The 23,986-nt window shown below is 42.2% G+C and overlaps 2 protein-coding genes across 2 annotated transcripts in view; both read right to left on the reverse strand.

The window, feature by feature from the left end:
- Window positions 1–7,988: 7,988 nt before the first annotated feature.
- The window catches only part of f5 (coagulation factor V), a 50,633-nt gene continuing 34,635 nt past the window's right edge, over window positions 7,989–23,986 (reverse strand). Inside the window, exon 26 of the mRNA XM_036004079.1 lies at window positions 7,989–8,053. The gene's annotated coding sequence lies outside the window, so the exon portion shown is untranslated. The remainder of the gene's footprint in view (window positions 8,054–23,986) is intronic.
- Window positions 13,914–22,315, reverse strand: rgcc (regulator of cell cycle). The gene is made up of 5 exons (XM_031301005.2): window positions 22,127–22,315; window positions 21,466–21,639; window positions 17,057–17,164; window positions 15,521–15,583; window positions 13,914–14,659 (listed from the first exon to the last, which is right to left on the reverse strand). The coding sequence occupies exons 1-5, from the start codon at window positions 22,152–22,154 to the stop codon at window positions 14,652–14,654; spliced, it is 381 nt and encodes a 126-aa protein (XP_031156865.1). The 5' UTR covers window positions 22,155–22,315; the 3' UTR covers window positions 13,914–14,651.

Below are 23,986 nucleotides of genomic sequence, written 5' to 3' on the forward strand. Positions count from 1 at the left end.
AGAGCCGGATGGCCCTGGGGACAAAGGACCTCCTCAACCTGTCTGTTGAGCATGACAGTGACAGAAGTCTGCCACTGAACATGCTCCTCTGTTATGTTGTTGTGTTTAAGGACACTCCGGTTTCTGAGAAGTACATCCATTTTTTTTAAATAACCATTGGTGATAACTTCAAGCTTTTGAAAAAAATATTAAATTAACAAAAAGCACTTCCTTAACAATTCCTATGATGAAGGAAGTTTCAAATGTCTGCAAGCCGATTTGTACACCGCGTTTCACACCAGCATGAACAGAAACCAGCGGCTCCGTGGAAAGAAAAGGAAATCAATCCAAATTGAATTTGGAAAATGTGCAGTGGTGTGAAAATATATCCAGATTAGATGATGACCTCAGCCATGTTTTGGTCGTTTAATGCTTCAAGCAGTGTTACTCTGCATTTCACTTGACAAAGCACACAGCGGATTCTCCTCTTCTCTTTCTCTTTCTCGTTTCTCTCCTGAAGAAGAGAAGACTAAGGGCCTGTTTTAACGATCTAAGTGCATGGCGTGAAGCGCATGGTGCAGGTGCGTTTAGGGAGTGTCCAAATCCACTTTTGCTAGTTTGACAGCGGAAGAAAGGGTCCGTGCGCTGGGCTCATGGTTCAAAATTGTTGTACTTAGTGTCTTCATTAATTCATAGGTGTGTTTTGGGCGTAACATGCAATAAACCAATCAGAGATCATCTCCCATTCCCTTTAAAAGCCAGGCGCGTTTGGACCTTGGCGCTTTGCTATTATGATGGAGGATTTGCACCGTAATATTTTTATTTGTAATCCTTTGCATGTTTGTGTGCTGCTACGCTTCCCTGTGTGTGATACAAACATAGTGTGTGCACTGTGCATAAGCCTAGGAGCATTTTACTAATTTGCTGTTAAAATAACAATGAAATGCTGCGTTATTGACTTTAGACCAGGTTTTTGTTGGTCAATGGCGCGATCACTTCCCGCTGCCTCAAGATAGCAATACGCCAAGAATGCACCTGAACACACCTCCCTGTAAGACCAGCACGCCCATGGGCGCACAGATGGGCGCAGGTGCATTTGTTATTTAAACGACGTGGGCGCTGGACAGGAAACTGACAACTGCGTCGGTCTTTGCGCTGCGCCGGGTGCAAGATAGGACCCTGAGGCTACATCTACACTACTACGCTTTGGTTTAAAAACAAATACCTTTTGCTACATTAACGCCTCGCGTCCACACCACTCTGGGATGCACCCTCTGTGTGTGGTTTTGGTCGTTAAACAGAAATCTGTGGAGGACAGCTTGTCTTTCACTGCCTCAGCAGTACGTTACAACCTCACACCCCCTAAACCCTCCTAAAATAGAAAGGTACTGATGAATTTACTGTGATTGCACACCCTGTCGTTGCTGTTCAAACTGGTAAACTTACTGCACACAGTAACAGGGGGAATCCATCTTTCCTCTCCTTCTCTATAGCTTTTCCACTCTCCCCCCTTTCTCTCTCTCTCTCTCTCTCTCTCTCTCTCTCTCTCTCTCTCACTCTCTCGTTCTCTCTCTCTCTCTCTCTCTCTCTCTCTTTCTGTTTAATCCGCCTTTTGGCAACCACTGGAACAGATAAGTGTGCACCACAGAGAGGTCTATTGAGTGAAGAGAGGGTTCATTGTGGCTGAACTGGGGGCCATTTAGGAATTAAGAGGGGACAAATTGCATCACTGCATAACATTCCTCGAGAGAGACACAGAGTGTAAAACTCTCTGATGTGCTGCAGTATAACTTTATCAAGTGTTCATGTTCCGTTATGTCTCTCTCTCTCTCTCTCTTTCTCTCTGGTGTGAAGCTAACGACTTTTATCTGAATGCCTTTTTGAGTATATCTCTCCCTTTCTGTCCTTTAAATGATACATGGGTCTTATTTTTCTAGCTTTGGTTATCTAGTAGCAGTTACAATAAAAATCACTCAAGTGATTGCTGAGAGGTGGAAATATAGCGACATCACAGTTTAGCCAGATTTGTTGCATGTCATACCCCTCTCTTCATCTCCTAGTTTCCTAGATACAGATAGTTACCTATCTATATCTCTACTGTCATTATCAAAAAATTAAATGCTAAAAATAAATAAATAAACCCTGTATAAATGAGATCCAAGTTGTAATGATTTGGAATTATCTTTAACACAAGGGTGTTGTCTTCCCGATAACCGTGAACTTGTTGTCCTTCTGGGTCAAAATTGAAAATGAACTTTTTTTGGCGCTATTTCGATGCTTTTGACACTTTTTTAAATGTTTTTGTGACTTTTTTTCAACATTTCTTTTTAATTCATACCTTAATTTTTTTAGTTTAATAAAAGCACAGAAATTCTCAATTATTTGGACTAATAGTTAAGATCAGAGGATGTTGAGTGGATCACGTTTATGTCAAAGTTTAGTAAAACCATTTAATTTTTTTTTTAAATGCTATAAAATTGAATAAAATACCCAACATTCAGTGGAAGGTATGATTAATTTTACCTGCGAAGAATGTTTTATGGCTTCCATGCAACGTACATCCATGCATTCATGTTATTTTTGGGCAATTTGGTTGAAAGAAACCCATATTTCTGATATAAAAAACTTTGAAAATGGGTCAAATTTGACCCGAGGAAAACACAAGGGTTAAGGTAACAAAGCAGCAGAGCTTTAGCTGCAACACCTCCTCTACCAATGTCCTACTTACTGTAATCTTGCTCTTTAAAGTCAAAAGGAAGGTAGCTTTACATCTTTTCTTCTTTTTTTTTAACCTAGGTGTATGGTGGCCGACAGGGGCAAACGCCCTGAAACTTAAGAAAACACACGCAAATAGACAAAACACAAGCAAATTAAGAAAACAACTTCATTAATTTGACAACACATGTGCAGCATTCAGCAAACGCGCTGCAAATACCACAACACAACCAAATACATAAACGCACTGCAAATATGAAACGATGCAAAAAGAAAAGCACACCAACCCCGAAAAAAGAAGCGATGCAAAAAGAAAAACAACTTCATTAATTTGACAACACATGCGCAGCATTCAGCAAACGCGCTGCAAATATCACAACACAACCAAATACATAAACGCGCTGCAAATACACACAACACAACCAAATACATAAACGCGCTGCAAATACACACAACACAACCAAATACATAAACGCGCTGCAAATACACACAACACAACCAAATAGATAAACGCACTGCAAATATGAAACGATGCAAAAAGAAAAGCACACCAACCCAGAAAACAAATGCAACAAAAAAACGCTGCATCCAGATTACACAACGGAAGTTCTCCAGACCTCTAGAGGGAGCAGCTAGTGGAACAGCTGGATTTTCGACCTCACGGGGAGAGAGGGAAGAAGAGAGAGAGAGAGAGAGAGAGAGAGAGAGAGAGAGAGAGAGAGAGAAACTGCATAGACTGCATAGACTGTAAATATTTTCTCTCGTTTGGTGGGTGTGTCTCGGCTCAGGTCCCAGCTGATACTCAATCAGCAGAGACGTCTGTAAACTCGTGGTGATAAAACATTTAAAACTGCATCAGCGTTTAACGTTGACGTTTGTTTAAGCCATATTACATGAGAGGGTTTAATTTCGAGGTCCGAAATTACTGAAGTGTAGGCCTCCTCAAGTGTAATATTGTGATTATACAACAACGGTTACCAACAAAATAAGTGATCAATCTGTATTCATATTGTGGAGCAATTCGCTCTTGAAATACAAAAAACAGACAGGATTTCTAGTCCCTCCCTGTTAGTAAACCAGCCAATTTACCGTGGGATTTATCAATCTGAATAAATCCCGCCCGCACATATAAACACAAAACTGCTTTGCTAACTCCAACGTGTTGTAAGTAAGACATCTGCTGAAAAAGCTATTGTATTCATCAGCATGATTGCCGTACTGTTTAGTTCACAAACATCCAACACACCAAAGTAGAAACACATAGCGGACCAGACGCAAGCTTTTATTTTGAAAAGCCGAAGCTCGGGGACAGCACCAGCCGGGAGGGCATGAGACGGGAGCATAGACTGTATATTAATAATATATTATGTTATTAATAATAATAATAATAATAATAATAATAATATGAATTTAATATCGGTTAATAACGGTCGAAAATCCAGCTGTTCCACTTAGCTGCTCCCTCTAGAGGTCTGGAGAACTTCCGTTGTGTAATCTGGATGCAGCGTTTTTTTGTTGCATTTGTTTTCTGGGTTTGTGTGCTTTTCTTTTTGCATCGTTTCATATTTGCAGTGCGTTTATCTATTTGGTCGTGTTGTGTGTATTTGCAGTGCGTTTATGTATTTGGTTGTGTTGTGATATTTGCAGTGCGTTTGCTGAATGCTGCGCATGTGTTGTCAAATTAATGAAGTTGTTTTCTTAATTTGCTTGTGTTTTGTCTATTTGCGTGTGTTTTCTTAAGTTGCAGGGCGTTTGCCCCTGTCGGCCACCGTATAGGTGAGCCCTGGACCACTGCATCAAGGCATAAACCTCTCAGTACATGTGCGCCTGCTCTAACACTGAGCCAACCCAGCCACTTTGTATCTTTTCTTTAAAGTTGGACAACCTTGGCTTGAATGGCATTCTTATCTATGCAACTCACAGCTCTGAGACCGATTAAGTTGTGCAAGTGGAAGGCCTCCAGGTATAGCGCGGATGATCAGTGCTTTGCTAGCTCTTCTTTAAATAATAAAAGTGACAGAAAGGGGGAGAGGAAGAAGGAGGGGAGAGGTGCAGAGATAGAGGGATGCGTGTGTTGAATACTGTACATTAAGAGCAATGGGGTTGCAGAAAGACAGATGGATAAATGGGAGGAAATGGAGAGAGCAAAAGATGGGAGCCAGACAGCCCAGTCTGACAATAAGGAGGAGGACCATGACAGCATGGAGCCATCTGGGATCAGCCTGGTACACACACACACACACACACACACACACACACACACACACACACGCACACACAGATTTTTTTTATTACATTACATTTCATTTAGCTGACGCTTTTATCTAAAGTGACTTCCAATAAGTGCATTTTTTCTTTGTTTTTACAACAATATGTCTCGCAAATGTGCAAGATTTGTGTTTGCTAAGTTAACTGACACATTGAATGCAGTCACCACAGTTTCCTCTTGGGGTTACCACAGCTCCCAGTGACTCATCATCAGTTTGGAAATAAAGTGTCACTCTCCCTTTGTACTAAAGGACGGTATACTGTACACTCTGACTCAGAGTCTGACTGCGAACTGGTCACTCTGCCACGTAGATGTCCTGCATGATTCATAAGAATCAAGACGATCTGGTGTTGATTTACCAGAGCTAACAGCGGGTTCAAACATGCTCAGGCTCCTCCTAATGCAAAATACATTAGTTAAATGGCATTTCCTTTTGTTTTCTGTGATCTGTGTGTGCTTTGTCTTCTCTGTCTTTCTCTCCCTGTCTCATTCAGGTGTTTCTGTCTACTATTGACTGTCCAATAAAGACGAAATGCCAACATTTTCTAACAGAAATTTGTATCAGCGGACACCAGTGTCCTCATTTCTCCCCCGTATAAACCCCTCCAGCTTGACTCAGAGGAAATGCAGGCTGAGTTAAGAGTAGCCGAGGGACCGAGCACTGGCTGGGAATTCAGCCGGCTCAAAGCCCAGTGATATCACAAGCTCTCTTCACAAAAGCATATGCCAACATCTTCCCATCTCATGTCCCATCTGTTATGATGTGCTGCAGACACATGGAAAAAGCTGCAATGCTGCTTTACGTAAGTTAACAAGACAAAGACAAAATGAATAGCTAAATAATATGTGCCAATAATTCACAAAGTGCATATAACCATGTTTTGCTTACATTATTTGGGAATATTTTCCACATGTAATAGACATTCTCATAGAGTTTTTTTCATCAGTGTTTTATAAAATGTAGCTATGACACTGGGTTAGTTTGTGACAACCACCCAAGTCATAAAAAACTAAAAAACTTCTGTCAAAAGCTACGTGCTTGATCATTTGTAAGTGCTTGAAAATCAAACAAACAGGGATGTCTCATATCAACTACAGTCCATCCAATCAAGGTAATTAAACCTACCTACAGTACACATGCACATGCACTGCAGCCCTGATCCCCGGAGGAGCTGTGTGTGAGGACGCAAATGTCTGAATCAGTTGGGGTGGACATTAAACCGCCTTTACTCTGCCGCCCCCCCTCGAGTACAAAGTCTGTGTAATGTCCAATTGAGAAGTGTGAACAGAGCAGCTCAGTCCACACAGAATTCCCGAGATGGGAGAAAACGTGCTCTGCTTTATTGGCATTTCTTTAAACCAATCACAATCGCCGCTGCAAAAGAGCCTCGGGAAGGAACTTGTTTTGGTGGAACGTGTACGTTCAAACAACCTGATCTCACAGAATTCCGTGAAATGAACACGGCCCCTTAAAGGCATACTATGTAACTTTTCCCTCTTCGGTCCCCCTATAGGTTGTCTCATTGGAACTACAGCACACGCGGCTGGAAAAGGTCGTGGGTGGGCTTACATTTCCATGACACGCGGGACAACAACGGGACGGTTGGGTTTAGGAAAAGAAGAACGGGACAGTTGGGTTTAGTAAAAGAAGAAAGCGACAGTTGGGTTTAGGAAACGTGACACGCGGGACACGATCCCCGGTCTCCTGGGTGAAAGTCCTGTGTTGTTTGACCCATCCAACCCCCCAACCAACCTCCCTGTGCGGATTTTCGGCCTTTCATACTACTCGCTATTGTAGTCGCTCTTAATGCTACGTCATCTTCTCACTGACTTTACATTGGCATTAGGGATGTCCAGATCCGATCACGTGATCGGAAATCGGGCCCGATCACGTGGTTGCAGACTCGATCGGAATCGGACGTTACCTCCTGATCAGGACTCGGATATATATGTATATATATTCTCATTATATATACACATCTATAGTTATGCGGTGGCACAGAGTTAGACCCTTTTGACTCCACACAGAAACAGCAACGCGTGCGGCATGACATCACTTTGTTGCAGAGACGCTATTGGTTAAATGCCGGCAAAGTAGAACACGGAAGCAGCTTGAAGCGGAAAGCGTGAGTATGTCTGCGGTCTGGAGGTATTATAAAGTTGAATTATTATAGAAGTATCGGACTCGGGACTAGATACTCAAAATCAAATGACTTGGACTCGGACTCGAGGGCAAAAAAACCTGATCGGGACATTCCTAATTGGCATTGTTTTCCGTGGTGGCCACACGGAATTTTCACACATTCCGTGCCACCACCACGTAATGCGGTGATAACAGTTCGTGATTATTTCACGGAATTCTGTGAGACCAGGCTGGTTCAAAAGTAGTTTTAGTCGTGCAACAGAGAACTCAGATTGGACAGATAGTCCAGCTAGCTGTCTGGATTTACCCTGCAGAGATCTGAGGAGCAGTTAACCATAGTCCTCAGAAATCCACCGGAGGTTAGAACGCCAACACAAAGAAAGAGGAAGGTAACGGACATCCAGCCGAAAAGAATGAAATCAGGTGGAATTTCTGGCAGCAACGGAGCAATCCCTGAAGTGGAACATTGTGGATATAGACTACAGTGTATATAACCTCAGGAACATGTTTCAGGTTTCACACAGACTGATGAATGAATGCTCTAACCAAATGCAAGTGGAGCAGAGGAGAAGTTGCACAACTTCCTATTGCAGAATGATTTAATCTATTTTCAAAATACTGTTGTCATGACACCGTGTGTTATGTGTTCTGTCCAGTATTGAAATATTAATTTTTGTAGTGTAGACATTGGACATTGTTTCTTAGTTACCAAACAAGCCAAAAAGTCACGTGTCACATTTTTCCCTGAAGTAATGAGTCTTTAGAAAACCATCTAGCACCTGCTACTGAGCTTTCAGTTCATCTGCATGGACTTCCTCAGCAGTAAATTCACTGCTCTGTCAGCTGCAACACACCCACACATTGTTCAGACTTCCCAGCGGCCATAGTCACTGGACCGTGTGTGTGTGTGTGTGTGTGTGTGTGTGTGTGTGTGTGTGTGTGTGTGTGTAAAATTCCCAAGATGGAGATGATGTTCAATTTTAGGGGTTGGAAAAAAGATTTGCATATCGTGATTGTTTTGCTGTGATTTTTAAAATTGATTCTTTTCCTCAGAATTGATATTTTTTATTTTTCAATGACTTACCTAAATAGTTTGTGTTTATACGGTACCGCCGTTTCCAGCGAAACAGACCGAAAGCAGAAAATGCAGAAAATACATCTTATGTACTTCTTTGCAAATTAAATGAATGTCAGACTGACTGACATGTGATGTGCATTCTATTTTTAGAAAACAATTACTTTTTAGAAATGTCTTTTGATTCATTGTCTTAGTGAGTCAACTTTTGTTTTTGTTAAAGAAGGAAAAGACAATCCCAAAACTTAATATTATCGAATCGCAATACTTAAAAAAACGGAATAAAATTGCAATACAAATCGAACCAGCACCCATGTATAGTGAAAGAACCCAATCGGGACAAAAGCATATCGTCACAGACCTACTAAATTTCATCATCGCGTAATTTTAGTCACAAGTTAAATGCCATTAACGTGGACACAGGGAGGTGTAACAAGCAGTAACATTACCATCTGGTACTTCATCCTCCAGTGTTGTTTTTATATTTTAAGATATTATCACGGGTCAAGGTAATACAGCTGCTTAAGTGCAGAATGAGACAGAGACCGTCAGGTCATAGAAAACACAATCTGATAGTGATGATGGAGAGCATAATGGACGTGCAATTTTAGGGACTGCATGAGATCAGGGTCAGGGAGAGGCAATAATAATTACCTCCATGACAGCCAAACCTGCCTTTCAATCATCATATAAATGAGTCTTGACTTTGTCATAATTACGAGGGAATGAGTTTAGACGTCCTTGGCGCTGGCTGCTGTCTGTGCATATGAAGCATTTACACTTACTCAGCATACTCTTCTTTTTTTTTTAAAAGTGATTATTATTAATATGTTATTTCCACTGAAGTAATGCCCTCTGCCTTTCAAACTGCCATTATTAAACCTTCTGTCATTTTTCTTTTCTCTCCAAAATCCTTGAACATTTAGTATGTGACAAATTCCTAGAGCGGCATACTTTGAACAACCTTTTTGAACCCTTTCTGTCAGACACAAGGACTATTATTCACACATAGCCTATGTGCAAATGAAATCTCCAGTCCACTTGACTTTCCTGTCTTTGGACTGTGGGAGGAGATCAGAACACGTAAAGGAAAACCTCATGAACCCAAGAACATGCAAACACAACTCTGAAAAAGCAAAGTCAAACCTGGGACCTTCCTTCTGAGAGGCAACAGTGCAAACAACAAGGTGAACAGAAAGGTAAAGGCTCAGACACACACACACACACACACACACACACACACACACACACACACACACACACACACACACGTAAACATGACGTCAAACAGGCACAGACATGCTCATACATCAGCACATCTACACACATACACACATACACACACACACACACACACACACACACACACACACACACACACACACACACACACACCACTCTTTATGCTTCACTACACACTAAAATGTATGCATACAGAGAGTGTATACTGTAAATCATGTGCACACATTTGAAGAGAGTAACATACAGTAAATACATGCTCATCATTAATGTGCCCGTTTCCTTGCTCGGCAGCAGGGACATCTGGACACCAGTGATGTGAAGACCCGGTGGAAAGCCGAACCTGATATTTGGCTCTGTGTATTTCTGTCTCTTTGTGATGTGGACATACATCTGTGTGTCTCTGCCCATCCTATTCATAGAACGACCACTTCAGCAGTCTTGAGGGGCCTCCCATCGAGACTGACACATGGTTACAGGATTTAGTGTGCTCCTCTTTCTCCATCCAGTTCTCCATCTATCCGCCCATTCCTTCATTCACCTTATCTTTCTATATTTGAAGGCCTTCTGTTTACTGTTCTCTTAACTTCCAACTAGCCTGTGTCTCCTGCTTTCCTACACTTTGTTGCCAGATCTATCTCCACAGCGCTGTGGAGTAAGGTCTGGCTCCAATGCTAAAACGCTCTGGGTTGGTTGCATGTCTTTAAACCAATCACAATTGCCTTGGGCGGCGCTAAACTCCGGATGCAGCGACGGTGGCTCTGCAAAGTAGTCTTGGGAAGGAACTTGTTTTGGTGGAACATTTGCACCCCGCAAAAGAAAATGGCACATACAATATTAAATAAAGTTAACTGTTCATACAATACAGTAACGTGAGCTATTTAAATTAGCTGGATACATGGTTAAACCTCATTGGCTCTTACCAGTGTATCTCTGTGTGTACTTTGTCCACAGCAATCCCACCAATTGCTCTCAAAACGTCCCAGTTAGAGAGGAAATGCCGGAAACACATTCTTTGTAAATCTTTAAAATCATTCCCTAGCAGGCCTGTCTTGTTGCACCATCCAACTTTTCTTCATCTTCTTCTTCTTCTACTTTCCATTTTCGGTGCGTAGATTGCTAGCTCGAAGTTCGTGTTGTTTACCGTAACTTAGGGATTTTGAGAGTGGCAACACACAGAGCAGAAGGTGAGGGGAAAATGTACTTTGGTTGATCCAGACTAGTATACGGGCTGTCCACTGGCAAAGCCAACACTTCTACAGGACTGACCCATGCTGCCAAAAAGATGCCCACCTTTGCCAAGTGGGAAAGTTGTTTTAGAAGAAAGGGCAACCCTCCCGCTGCCCTCGTGGGATCATGTGTTGTGTCAACATGGTCTCTCAGATCAGTGCCAGCTGATCCGTGGTGCAGAACAGTGCAGATAGGTGGACTCACAGAGGGAGAGTGCCCACAGCTTTTCCTCTGCCAACTGTAGTGAAGAAACAACACAGAGACGGGTGTCTGCATGCCAGCTTCCTGCCATCAGATTAACCCAGTCTGGCATGCACTGATAGGCTGGCTGGATCCACTGACTGTGAACAGCAGCCATGCACAGCTGTAAGCGACTCTTCAAAACATGAGACTTCATAGGAAATCAAATCAAAGGCTGCAGCACAAATCAGTTCAGATGCAATCAGTAACTGGCTGAAGGAAAGGAGGGACATGATGTCTTCCTTTACAACAGTTAGTGGCCTTGTGAGGACACAGAGCCACATTACAGTAAACATAGTCTCGCATTGCCATACCTTCCTCCACAGCTCTACGGAAGTAGGTCTGGCTAGTCCACACAGCATTTCTGGATGGGAGAAAAACGTGCTCTGGTTTATTGGCATTTCTTTAAACCAATGGCAATCGTCTTGGGCGGTGCTAAGCCTCGGACAGAGCAACGGTGCTGCTGCCAAATAGCCTCAGGAAGGAACTTGTGTTGGTGGAACGTGTACGTTCAAAAGTTGTTTTAGTTGTCCAACAGAAAACTCAGATTGGACAGATGGTCTAGCTAGCTGTCTGGATTTACCCTGCAGAGATCTGAGGAGCAGTTAACCACAGTCATCAGAAATCCACCAGAGTTTAGAACGCCAACACAGAGAAAGAGGAAGGTAACGGACATCTGGCCTAAAATGAGGCACATCTGGCCGAATTTCCGGTGGCAACTGAACAATCCACATCAACAATCAGTTTACTGGTCATTAGCAGAACAAAACAAAATCTGCAGATTTTTTGATGATGATGATCCAAAATTAATTTGACTGTTTTTTTCTGAGAAATCTTTCGTCCCCAGATTCCGTGTGAGCCTGGTCATTAGAAGTACTGTTAAGCCTATAAAAAATTGTGCAATGTCTTTTGTGGCTCTGGAAGGAGCTGTCTAAACTCTGAGAAAATAACCCTGATGATGTCATAGTGATGTAAGTAGGGTTGTCTTGATGTGGAGACTAAGGTCTGATTTATGATTCTGTGTTGAATCTATGCCGTAGGTACGTGTAGATACAGTCCCTACGCCTTAGCGCTACCCTTCCAGAAATGTAACTTCACGTCGCAGCAACGTAGACTGCAACAACTGCGATTGGTCCGCTTGTCCGCGGCTTGGAAGTGTTGCATTTCCTCCTACTCATTTCCGGGTTCACCTTCTCCGTGAACAACATGAAATCAAGAAGACGGTTAACTTTTCCTGCTACAGGGGAGACACTTTGTTTCTCCGTCTCCACCGCTGGAGTTGGTACTCGCTCCGGAGCTAATTCCCGTCACTCTCGCACTCACTTTACCACACTCCCCCCCCCCACACACACACACACACACACACACACACACACACAACCACAAACTCTGCTTCTCTTAAAGAGATACACTAACGCTAGAAAGCCACACCAGCACACAAGTATAAATTCTCACAACGACGTAGGCCAGTGGCTCCCAAACCTTTTTACGTCTAGCACGCCTAGACTGACACAAATTAGATCACATATCCCCATTTGATAAGATTTTCTCCCAGGGTTTAACACCCTTGGAAGCCCCTTCTCACCCCTTGGGGTCCCCGGGCCCCATTTTCGGAACCATTGACGTAGGCCACGACATAGGACACTTACTATACGTAACTGGCACTACCATAAATCAGCCTTAAGAATGTATAACAGAACGCCTGCGTGACAAACTTGTAGCATGGACTTTACCAGGCAGGGGGAGAGACACCATTGAGTTACATTATGGGAAATGTAGGAACCATCATTTTTGGCTGTTTGGCATATAGTAGGCATTAAAAGTCAGAATATCTTGGCCTCTTTTGCACAAATTTTGACCATTCTTTTTTTCAATCTGTGTCTTGCAAGTACCGAAACTTTATAAAACAGTAATACTTAATTGTTGGAGTATTCCTTTAAGTACATCAAACAGAGTATAACTCATTCGGTTGCACCTGCTGCACTGCTACCATGGAACCAGTGTCGAAGCGTATCTGCCCATACTTAGTGACCTTTGACCCCTGGTGGTCAGCAGATGGAGGGGTGCCTCTGACACAAGATTACTTCAGCCACACCTGCTGCTGGGCCACGAAGGGTCGCGCCCTCCTGTCTCCCTCCACCTCTGGAAATAGACCCTGTTGCTACAGAAATTACGTAAGTCCCAGCTTTGTTGTGTGCTTGACTAATGAGCACAGAAGACGTGTAATAGCTATTTCTGTGTATGTACATTTCTCAGTGAATGTCCCACCTCTTCCTTCATGCAGTCTAGTTTGGTGAGTCTTTCTCTGTGGTGGACTACAGTGCATAACTGCATCCACATTCCAAGAAAGTAATTGTTTAATGTAGATCCCATTTGGTTTGCCTGCCTGTGTTTGCAGCACTGTGTTGGCCGAGTTAAGGCTACATCTAAACAGCTATGTTTTATATCATATGACCATTCGCATACAGGAGAAAGCAGATATTCTGACATTACAGACTACAAAGCAACCCCGGAGTTTTCAAACCAAAACAGGGGGAGCAGTGTTTCCAAATGTCTTCGTTTTAGGGACTCGGAAACGCCGGAGTAGTGTGGACACAAGACGTAAATGTACGAAAAGATATTTGTTTTTTTAAACCATTATAGAATTGTGGATGTAGCTTAAGACAAACAATTTGGAAGGAGATCAGCATTAATACACACAGGGGCCAAGAGAAGGAAACACCAGGAAAGTGGTGTTGGAGGGTTAATAAAGTGCTGAGATGCAGAGGAGCCAGCTGTCATTGAAAGATCCCCACTGTGTTACCGCTCCAATTCAGCCAGTCAGCAGCTCCACAGCCTCTGGACGAAATCAATACCTGCTTGTGTGATTTGATTTGAGCATAGATATAAGGACTAAAAAGAGAGAGGGGAATTACTACAGCACATAAAAAGCTAAACAGAAGTGCACATTAAATTCAGATTACTGAGAGAACGTGACAGAAGTGCAGAGAAGGAGATGTTTCAATGAAGAGAGGAGGCACGTGTTACTAAAAGAACAATATTCCATACTTTAATATCATCTCTGGCAGGCACTAGCTGTATTAAATAGACATATATTGCTTTCCAGTTTTCAGTTCACATTTAAGCATGTAACATCATTCCAGTCAACGAGCGTCAAAACAATTGTAATCTGACTGTCCTGTTAATACCAAGGCAAACTGAATGCGAAGCCATTATTATTTACATGAGATACAAAAATATATTTCCCAAAAAAAAAGAAGCTCTATAAAATTACAAATATATTTCAATTATAAAAAGCCATTTTTTAAATACTCTTCCAGCTCAAGTGTGGGATGAGGGAGTGTAGCCTGGCCTGTGTGGTGGTTTGTGAATCTGACAATACATTTCCTCAGTGACTTTTTGCACGATATATATCGCCACATTTTCATTCCTCACAACATTTCATGGAGTCCATTACATCATGGGTGCTGAAGTATTCTTGTCCTCAGGTTCCCCTAGAATTATTTTTGACCCTTCTTGCAGTCCTTACAGCCCAGGAGCCAGGTGGCCTGGAGTTAGTAGAGCTGGGTTAACTTTAGGAGAGTGCTGGGCTAGACCTGAAGCCGTGGTGGAGCCACTTTGGAAGTTTGCTGTGCCATCCAGCTGTATCCTGTTGGGTGGTTTTTCTGTGTGGGGGGGCCGAGCGCATGCTAGCCGCTTGACGGGGGTCCAGACATGCACTCCCTCATGGCTACACTCCAAGATGACTGTGAGCCTCTGTGTCACATGCCTAAGAAGAGACAGAGACAGACATGATTAGAACTGGACTGCCTGGCTCCTTTGCTCGCCAGCTCTATTCTCAGAGCGGCGGACGTTCTGGTTTACGGGCTGGTCATCGTAAACACCGGTGGCCCTAATAAACACACCATTCTCTGGGGCTAACAGGGGGCTGGCTGACTGCCCCGGCTGGCTGACTGCATGTCCAGATTTACAAAGCGACTGGACGCCTGTGAGCTCTGAAAGATGGACATTCAGTGGCCAAAACACAGAACAGAGCCGGGTGGTTGAAGGAATATAAAAAAAATAAATAAATGGAAATTAAGAAAGCGTTTCAACTCCTACTTCTGTCTCATTCCATTCCTGACATTTACAGTTGGAATTTCAGCCCACGTTTGCACCAGCACACATTCCTTATACTTGGATGCAAGTTCAAACACTCACAAGCCTCGTAGTAAAGAAAGAAAAGATCCAACACAAATGAACCATGTATGTCTATTACAATGCCCTTTTGCATTCTTAAGTTACACAGCTCGAGGAGAAAAGGACGGGATAAAATTGAAAAACCCAGAGTTCACAGATTGCATGGTGTTGGTTGCAGCACTTTCTGGTGAAAAGGGATACGCTGCCTTTCTCTCCAGTGTAACCCCAGAGGCCTCACGGTCCACATAACATGCCCTGGCTCCTTCACAGTCCCGACACATCCTTGTTTCTTAGAAACCTAAGGGGAGTGCCTCCTGTGTCACTTCATGAGTGGTCGTTAGCATAGCTGACATAGGGAACAAACGCTCCCGCTAATCCCAAGTAGCAGGCAGCGCCAGCACATGGGCTAATTCATCAGGGGTTCTGACAGCTAGCTTGCATTAGCACTTACCCTCTAATGTCCTGTCAAGGTCTGCAATGAAGTCCTCCAGTTCCTTAGTGTCGCCCAGTTTGGCTGCAAGGGAGAGAAAGAGATTTAGACTGCACACTGCAAACCTCTGATGTACATTTACAGCTAAAATCTCACAGTATATTTCTGTTTTAATGTTATACAGGATCATACTGTAAATGGCAATGCATTCTGGGAGAAAATATTGATATTACATCGCTATCTGCGAATGTTACAGATTACAGGTATTTACTGTTAATAACAATGCATCTTTGGAAAATAAAGGAAAAGGCGGGAATTACACTGCAGCCTGTCTATTTACAGTAAGATACCTTCAAATAAAGAGTAGTTTACTGGCAAAGCTGCTGCCTGTATATTACTGTAAATTTACGGTGAAAGTTTTACGGTGTAGGAGCCAAAGTTAACTAAAAATAGGGTTGTGTTTGTGTTTGCTCATTTGAATGACTATATTATTACAGTTATTTGCTGTTAACGTACGGGTCAGCAGTTGCGGAGGTTTTTTTTTAAAAGTGGGGAATTTAGAACAACAAATTAGACTTTTTCAATGAGGAAAGAAGCTCTGGAAAAGGTTTGGATGAAAATAGAAGACTTGGCTGTACGGGAAAGTTTGCTAATAAATTCACAAAACGCAACGAGGTGATGTGAAAAATCTATTTGAGTTCTGAGTTTAAAGTCAGAATTGTGAGATTGAAGTCAGAATTCTGAGACTAAAATCTTTAATCAGTTTAGGTTTCTTAATTAAGGTTTCAGACTCACTAAAAAATCTCACATACTGGGCGCCTGGGAAGCTCACCTGGTAGAGTGGGCGCCCTAATACAGAGGCTCAGTCCTTGCCGCAGCGGCCGCGGGTTCGGTTCCAACCTGCGGCCCTTTGCTGCATGTCATTACCCCTCTCTATCCCCTTTCATGTCTAAACTGTCCTGTCAAATAAAGGCCTAAAATGCCACACAAAAAAAAAATCTCACATACTGTTTTAGCCTACTAAATTGGAATTTCAGACGCAGCCTTAAAAAAGAAAATCAGAATTCTGACTTTAATCCACAATCTATGCTTTAATCTCACAATTCTGAATTTAAACCCAGAGACTTTATTCTCAGCATTCTGACTTGGTAACTCACAACTCAAATACATGTTTCATATGTAGCCCTAATCCTCTTTTGTAGACGTCTATTCTCTGGTTCTGCTAATGCAAACTAATAAACGAAAGAAGTGGCAATAAATGTTGGAATGAGTCGAGACCAAGACCAATCCTGCCTACTGCTAAAATTCTGACATGGATTTAAGTTTAATTTTGCCACATCATAAGACAGAAAATAAAACTGTGAGATTGATGGTTCTGCATGTCTTACATTATATGATTTATGCTTTGTAATACAGAGTAATTACAGAGATGTGTATCTGTCTGCGGCCCCGGGCTTTGCCACAGTAAATAAACCTGTATTTATTTCATTTTTATTTTTTTGTAATGCAACAAGTCACAGTTGTGTGTTCGTCTACACATAAGGGGGTGTAGCTCACGTTTTGGTGACATAAGAGGAGGTGAGTTGGTGGCAGGGGAGAGCACGGTGGGGGAGTTCAGCCTCTCATCGCTGAAGCTGAAGCTGTTTCTGTTGAGTGACTCTGCACCTGTCAGTAAAAAAAAGAGAGAGAAAACAAAATTTGATTAGGTGAGCGTTCACATTTCGGGGTACCCCCCACGTGATCTGTGTCAGTGGAGCAGCTTCAGGGTGTAGCATTCTCCTCTAATGACAGCCTTCCTCTATGGCCTGTCACACACATGCATGTGCTTGTATTTGGACACACAGAGGTGTGTATACCAGCGGTGGAAGAAGTATTTAGATCCTTTACTTAAGGAAAAGTACTAATACCACACTGTAAAAAAAAATACTCTTTACAAGTAAAAGTCATGCAGTGAAAATGTTACTTAAGTAAAAGTATGTGAGTATCATCAGGAAAACGTACTTAAAGTATTAAAAGGAAAGTTACTCAATGCAGAAAAATCCTCACATTTAAGAAACTGTTCTGTCAGGTGTTTAATGGTCTAATCATCTCAGCTGGACTTGTAGGCCGTTATATTGTTGGATAGTTTCATTTATAATAAAACATCGTATTTTATAAACTACATGTGTTTTGTGTGCAACAATCTTAATTTGTAAAGTAACTAGTAACTATAAAGCTGTCAGTTGAATGTACAATAAAGTACAATTTCTCTCTGAAATGTAGCGGAGTAGAATTAGAAAGTGGCATGAAAAAGAAAAGACTCAAGTAAAGTACAAGTACCTCGACATTTGTACTTAAGTACAGTGCTTGAGTAAATGTACTTAGTTACATTCCACATCTGGCGTATACACAAACACATACTTGGACAAAGGCAAATTGTAACAATTGTATTCCAAAATCAATGCTGACCCAGAAACAGTTCCATAAGCAGACGTTTTTTTGCTCTGCTACACTGGATAACCCCGAAGCAAAAAAATGTGTAACTTGAACTCAGCGACTAAATCTCAATTGTGGCAGTTAGTGACAGCAATATAACAGGTTGTCCTGGGCAGAGAGGTCTCTGAAGCCATGCAACTCTTCCCTGCTCTTAAGGGAGATTTCTCTCTGACACGTTTAGACTCTGATACCAGAGCAGGGCACGGTCTTGTTCTGTCTCCAATGTACCACCCAAACTCTAAACGCATGGTTACATAAATGATGTAATGGCCCCTTTGATTCTGCCAGATCCATATTTCAAGCCACCACATAACAACACATTTCACTGTCTGGTAAGAAATAGAGGAAGAGAAAAGTAGGGCTGCAACTAACGATTATTTTCATCGTCGATCAATCTGTTGATTATTATAAAATGTCAGAAAATGGTGAAAAATGTCAGTGTTTCCCAAAAGCCCGAGATGACGTCCTCAAATGTCTTGTTTTGTCAACAACTTAAAGATATTCAGTTGACTGTCACAGAGGAGAGAGGAAACTAGAACATATTCACATTTTTCATAAAAAAATGACTCAAACCGTATAATCCATTATCAAAAAAGTTGGGGATAATTGTATAGTTGACAACTCATGGATTGACCGAGAAGGAAGTGGAGACTCTTTCTGCAGCTAGACTCTTGTACGACAGGATAGAATTGGGCTTGTCTATCTGACTTAATTTAAAAAGAAACTGTCGAATGAATTCAATGGTGTATTTTAATGTATTGTAGTGGGTATACTGTACTGTATATAAATATATTGGCCTATATATATGGGCCAGAATCTGCCTTTGTGGGAGGGGGGGGGGCATATCATAGTGGGGGGTCTGGGTGTCCTCCCCCAGGGTTATTTTGAGTGTCAACGACTTCATTTCCTGCATTCGGATAACTTTTATTCACAAATTTATGGTGGAAATACCTTTATTTAGCCTATGCAAAGAAGGTGTTTTTCTTGATGGCAATTCAAAATATATCAAAAATATAATAGAAAGTATGTTGTTGCGTGTCACAGGGCATTTTCAAGTGGGTATATGGAAATCCTGGAGCTTTCTTAGTGGGTATACTGCGTATACCTGCGTATCACGTAGACTACACCACTGAATGAATGGTAGAATCTCTGTGAGTGTGAAGTTTGTGTGACATAAAGAAAGATTAGGGAGCACTTAAAGCTGTCCTTGTCTATCTCGCTCGTCTGTGCAGATCTCTGGCGGAACTTAACAGTGTCTCAGATGTCAACCACTTACTTCCCCCCCCCCCCCCCCACACACACACACTCTGTGATCTGTACCACTCCCACCACTCAGCACTGTGAACACACAGCGGGAGATAGGAGACGCCACACACAACGGTCCGTCACACACACACACACACACACACACACACACACACACACACACACACACACGCAAACACACAGAGCTGTGGCCTTAACATCGACGTTTGACTTGGACATGAATCCCTCTCATTTCTCAGTTTTTATTTCTGCTCATATATTCTGTTTTGTTATTCAAACTCTCGCTCTTCTGCCGTCTTTCTGTCTCTGCCCCTCACTCAAACATGGACGTTCTAGAGTGGACCTATAAGACACTGTGTCATTTATCTGCACGTTCACCAGTCTGTCCATCCATCACGCTGCAACACAATAGCTTGTCCCTGCGTGGGACAGGCCCCCTCTTCATTAGACTACCATGGAGAGGACAGAGCTCATGCAGGAATCTGATCCCCAGAGCAAATCAGCAAGCTCATTAGCACCACAGACACAGGTTCCAACAACTTCCTCTGCTTTTATTATATAATGGTCCTCAGTGGTAATGTGGTAACAACATAAATGCATAATAACTGTCGTTCCAGTGGGTTTGTGAGAGCTTCATCAATGCCCACGATGTTTTGTATAGAGCTTTTTAACCATTTTCTGACATTTTAGAGACCAAACAACTAATCGATTAATGGAGAAAATAATCAACAGATATTATCGACACTGAAAATAATCTTTAGATGCAGTCCTAGTTTAGAAATGACCAAATTAGCGTCTGGATCTCTCTGGAATGATCTTCTGGTCTTTCCAGAAAACTGAAGACTTTAAAGATCTTTCCACATCTTCCCCATGGACGTCCCAACCCACACACACGTGTCTGTCTGGGAAACTATCTTTGCTCACGGGGAGCTGAAGCATATTTTTCTCTCTGTGTATCAGCATATGATCACATTTGGGTAAGAGGCTGTCGGAGGCCAGCTCTCCAGCTGGGGAAGCACACTTTTTAAAAAGACTGTTAAAGAAATAAAGTAACGCATGACAGTAAAACTTTAGAGAAGCAGCCACAATATGGGGGCAGGTGTGCCAAGATATGCAGCAGTAGCTTAATCTGACGCCCAAATCTCTGGACTTTAATCAAGGATCTCTCTCTCTCTCTCTCTCTCTCTCTCTCTCTCTCTCTCTGTTCATGTGTGAGAGCATGCATGGATGGATGCATGCATGTGCAACAGTTTGCCGATAACAGTGACAGAAAGAAGTTATAAGACTTCTCGAAAAACTTCTTGCGACTGTATCTCACGGCAAAGTTGGGAAAACTCCTTCAGACTGACAACCATAAATGACAGATGCAGAAAACTAACCATAACTACAACATGTTAGAGCCTGATCTCCATTCTGGAGTCACAGTTTGCACCAAAGGAACTTTTTATTCCACAATGGTCTGGAATCCCTGGTTTTAAGACTCCTAAATGTATCTACACGACTTTTATTGATCAATGATACAGATCATAGGGAGTTTATCAGTTTTATTATAATAATTAATATGGTTTGAAACATTTTACAGTTTTTTTCTTGATTTTTAACCATCAACATTGCATGCATCTTAGTGTGCATTAGTCTCTGAATCCACTTTTTTAATCTTTTTGTTGGTCTGCTGTTTTACAATCACTCAGCAGCACTTTGAATTAAATGTAGTTATGTTTAAAAGGTGCTATCAGCGGTGTAGTCTATGTGATACGCAGTATACCCACTAAGAAAGCTCCAGGATTTCCATATACCCACTTGAAAATGCCCAATGACACGCAACAACATACTTTCCATTATATTTTTGATATATTTTGAATTGTCATCTGTGTTTTTCCACCGTAAATTGGTGCATAAAAGTGTATCTACAGGAAATGAAGTCGTTGATGCTCAAAACTTCCCTGGGGGAGGACACCCAGACCCCCCACTATGATATGCCCCCCCCCCAAAATGCAGATTCTGGCCAATACACAGAACAGTATACCCACTACAATACATTAGACTACACCACTGGGTGCTATGTAAATAAAGCTCGATTGAAATGCCCTATTTGTCATTGCATGGTCCAAGGAGAATATTTGACAATATTTTTTTGTTGTCACACCCAGGAGAGCTTTATGGACAAAATGATGCTTCCTAAATCTGCTGAATATACATTTGATAATTGGTCCCCAATAACTCACTCTCGGAGTCGCTGATGCCGCTGTCGCTGACGCTCGCGCTGCTCCTCCTCTTCATGGTCTTGAGGTGTTCGTCGTACCGAAAGTGTCGCTTCTCCACCGGGGACGTGAAGTCCTCCATCACCGCGTCGAACTCGCACAGCACGTCGCTCAGATCCTCCTCGTTGGCCAGCTTCGCTGCAAGAAAAAAACGACGGAGAAAAAGGGACATTTAAGAGAGGCATTTTTGGATCGACTGTAACTTTTCTATGGTCCTAATTATGTGGCTATGTGGATCTACACTATAGTGAAAAGTATTGCGATATAAATTGGCTAAAAAATGTTGTTTTTTTTGTTTGTTTTTTTAACAAAATAGTTCCTATTGTAACAAAATATTCCTACATTAATGTTATTGGAGCAGTAGAGTCTCATAGGCTGCCAATTAAAACAACTCATGTTTGGGATGGCTATAAGATTATATGACTCGAGAAGTAGTAGTAGTGACAAGTATTGCCATATAATAAAAAAACAAACATAAAAATGCATAATAAAATATTTCCTACTGGAATATTGTAATTGAATATCCCTACAGGGATGTTAATGGAGTATGGAACGATAAATTAACAGCAATCAAGTCTTATTAGGCTACAAATATTCGATATTTTGAAAACAAACTCATATCTACCTTGAGGTTTCAGCTTTGGAGACTTCATTATTCCAGTAATCAGGTTGGAGATGATCCAAAATCTGTTATTTATATATATAATAATTTACTGTATGTCCGTCAGTGTAAAGTCCCGCTGGGTGCAAAATTCCTGCAGGTCTTGAACTAACCCTCCAGCCCGAGGACTGCCGCCTTTTATGAGCCCTACTCAGAGGGGGCGGGGCGACACAAGCAGAAGAGGGGCGTGTGTGCGTGTGCGTGTGTGTGTGTGTGTGTGTGTGTCTGAGCCTTTACCGTGTGTGTGCGCGCACGCGCGTGTGCGCATCTGCACACGCGCGTGTGTGCGCGTTCGTGTGTGTGCGCCCGTGTTTGTGTGTGTGGGTGTGCGCGTGTGCCGCGTGTGTGCGCCCGTGTTTTTGTGCGCCCGTGTTCTTGTGCGTGTGTGCCGCGTGTGTGCGCGTTCGTGTGTGCGCGCCCGTGTTTGTGTGCGTGGGTGTGCGCGTGTGCCGCGTGTGTGCGCCCGTGTTTTTGTACGTACGTGTGTGTTCGCACGTGCGTGTGCGTATTTGCCCGTTTGTGTGTGTGTGTGTGTGTGTGTGTGGTTGCGTGCGTGTGTGCGTGCACGCGCGCGGTGACCAATACAAGTTGTCCTGGTTGCAGTTACACTCCCCTGACGTCTCCCTCATAAAAGTATGTTTGTAAACAACTCGTGTGTCGCCTGCCAGGCAGAGCTGAGATATCCAGAGATATTAATAATCATGACCCAGTCAGTGCTTTTCATGTTGTATCACCAGGCAGATCATGCCAGGCCGAGACCAAACTGGGACTGCCAGACAGACACATCACCGTTTCTGCACTGTTGATTGTTTTTTATTGATATGTACTGTCAGTTATATAACTAAGCTAATTGAATGTTCTCTGTGTAGCTGTGGTGGAGTGTAAAACACAGTGCTCGTCCTAAATAACCATTTTAAGTTGCCAGTACAATCATTTTACTTCATATCAGAAGCAAACATTGTTCTTCTCTTATACTCTTAAGCAGCGGTGGAATGTAACAGAGTACATTTACTCAAGTACTGTACTTAAGTACAAATGTTGAGGTACTTGTACTTTACTTGACTCTTTTTGAGTCTTTCTTTTTCATGCCATTTTCTACTTCTACTCCGCTACATTTCAGAGAGAAATATTGTACTTTTTACTCCAATTCATTCATCTGACAGCTTTAGTTACTTTACAAATTAAGATTTGTTCACACAAAACACATGTGGTTTATAAAATATGATGTTTATTTTTTTATAATTTAAACTACCCAACAATATAACGTCCTACAAGTCCAGCTGAAATGATTAGACCGTTAATCAGATATGTGAGGATTTTTCTGCATTGGGTACTTTTACTTCTAATACTTTAACTACACTGTCCTGATGATACTTACATACTTTTAGTTAAAGTCCCAGTGTGTAACGTGTTTAGTTGTTCATTCTCAAAATCTGTGTTGCCCGTTCACAAACTTGTCCTTTTTCATGAATATTTACCACCACCATCAATTCCAAGTATTCCTATTGGCTTGAAATTTTACATTTACATTCGCATGACCTGGGGTAGACGCTCCATATTCATGCTCCATTTTGAAATACGTTAGCCTGTAAGGGACATACAGGACATACTGCTCCGCCTTTTTGCGTTTTCTCTGTCACATGATAAACTCACAGCTGCTGCTAATGCTGCTAATGGGTATCATAGCTTCCCGGCCCCGGCAAGTTTGAAGAAGGAAACATGGAGGACCACACGTATTCAAAATCCAAATTTCAAGAACAAGAGTCTTCTTCTTCTTCGCCCAGAAAAAGAAAAAGGATATTGAAAAGAGCAAGAGACCGGCTT

This window comes from Sander lucioperca, chromosome 8 (assembly GCF_008315115.2).
Source record: "Sander lucioperca isolate FBNREF2018 chromosome 8, SLUC_FBN_1.2, whole genome shotgun sequence".
In the NCBI taxonomy this organism is placed as follows: domain Eukaryota; kingdom Metazoa; phylum Chordata; class Actinopteri; order Perciformes; family Percidae; genus Sander; species Sander lucioperca.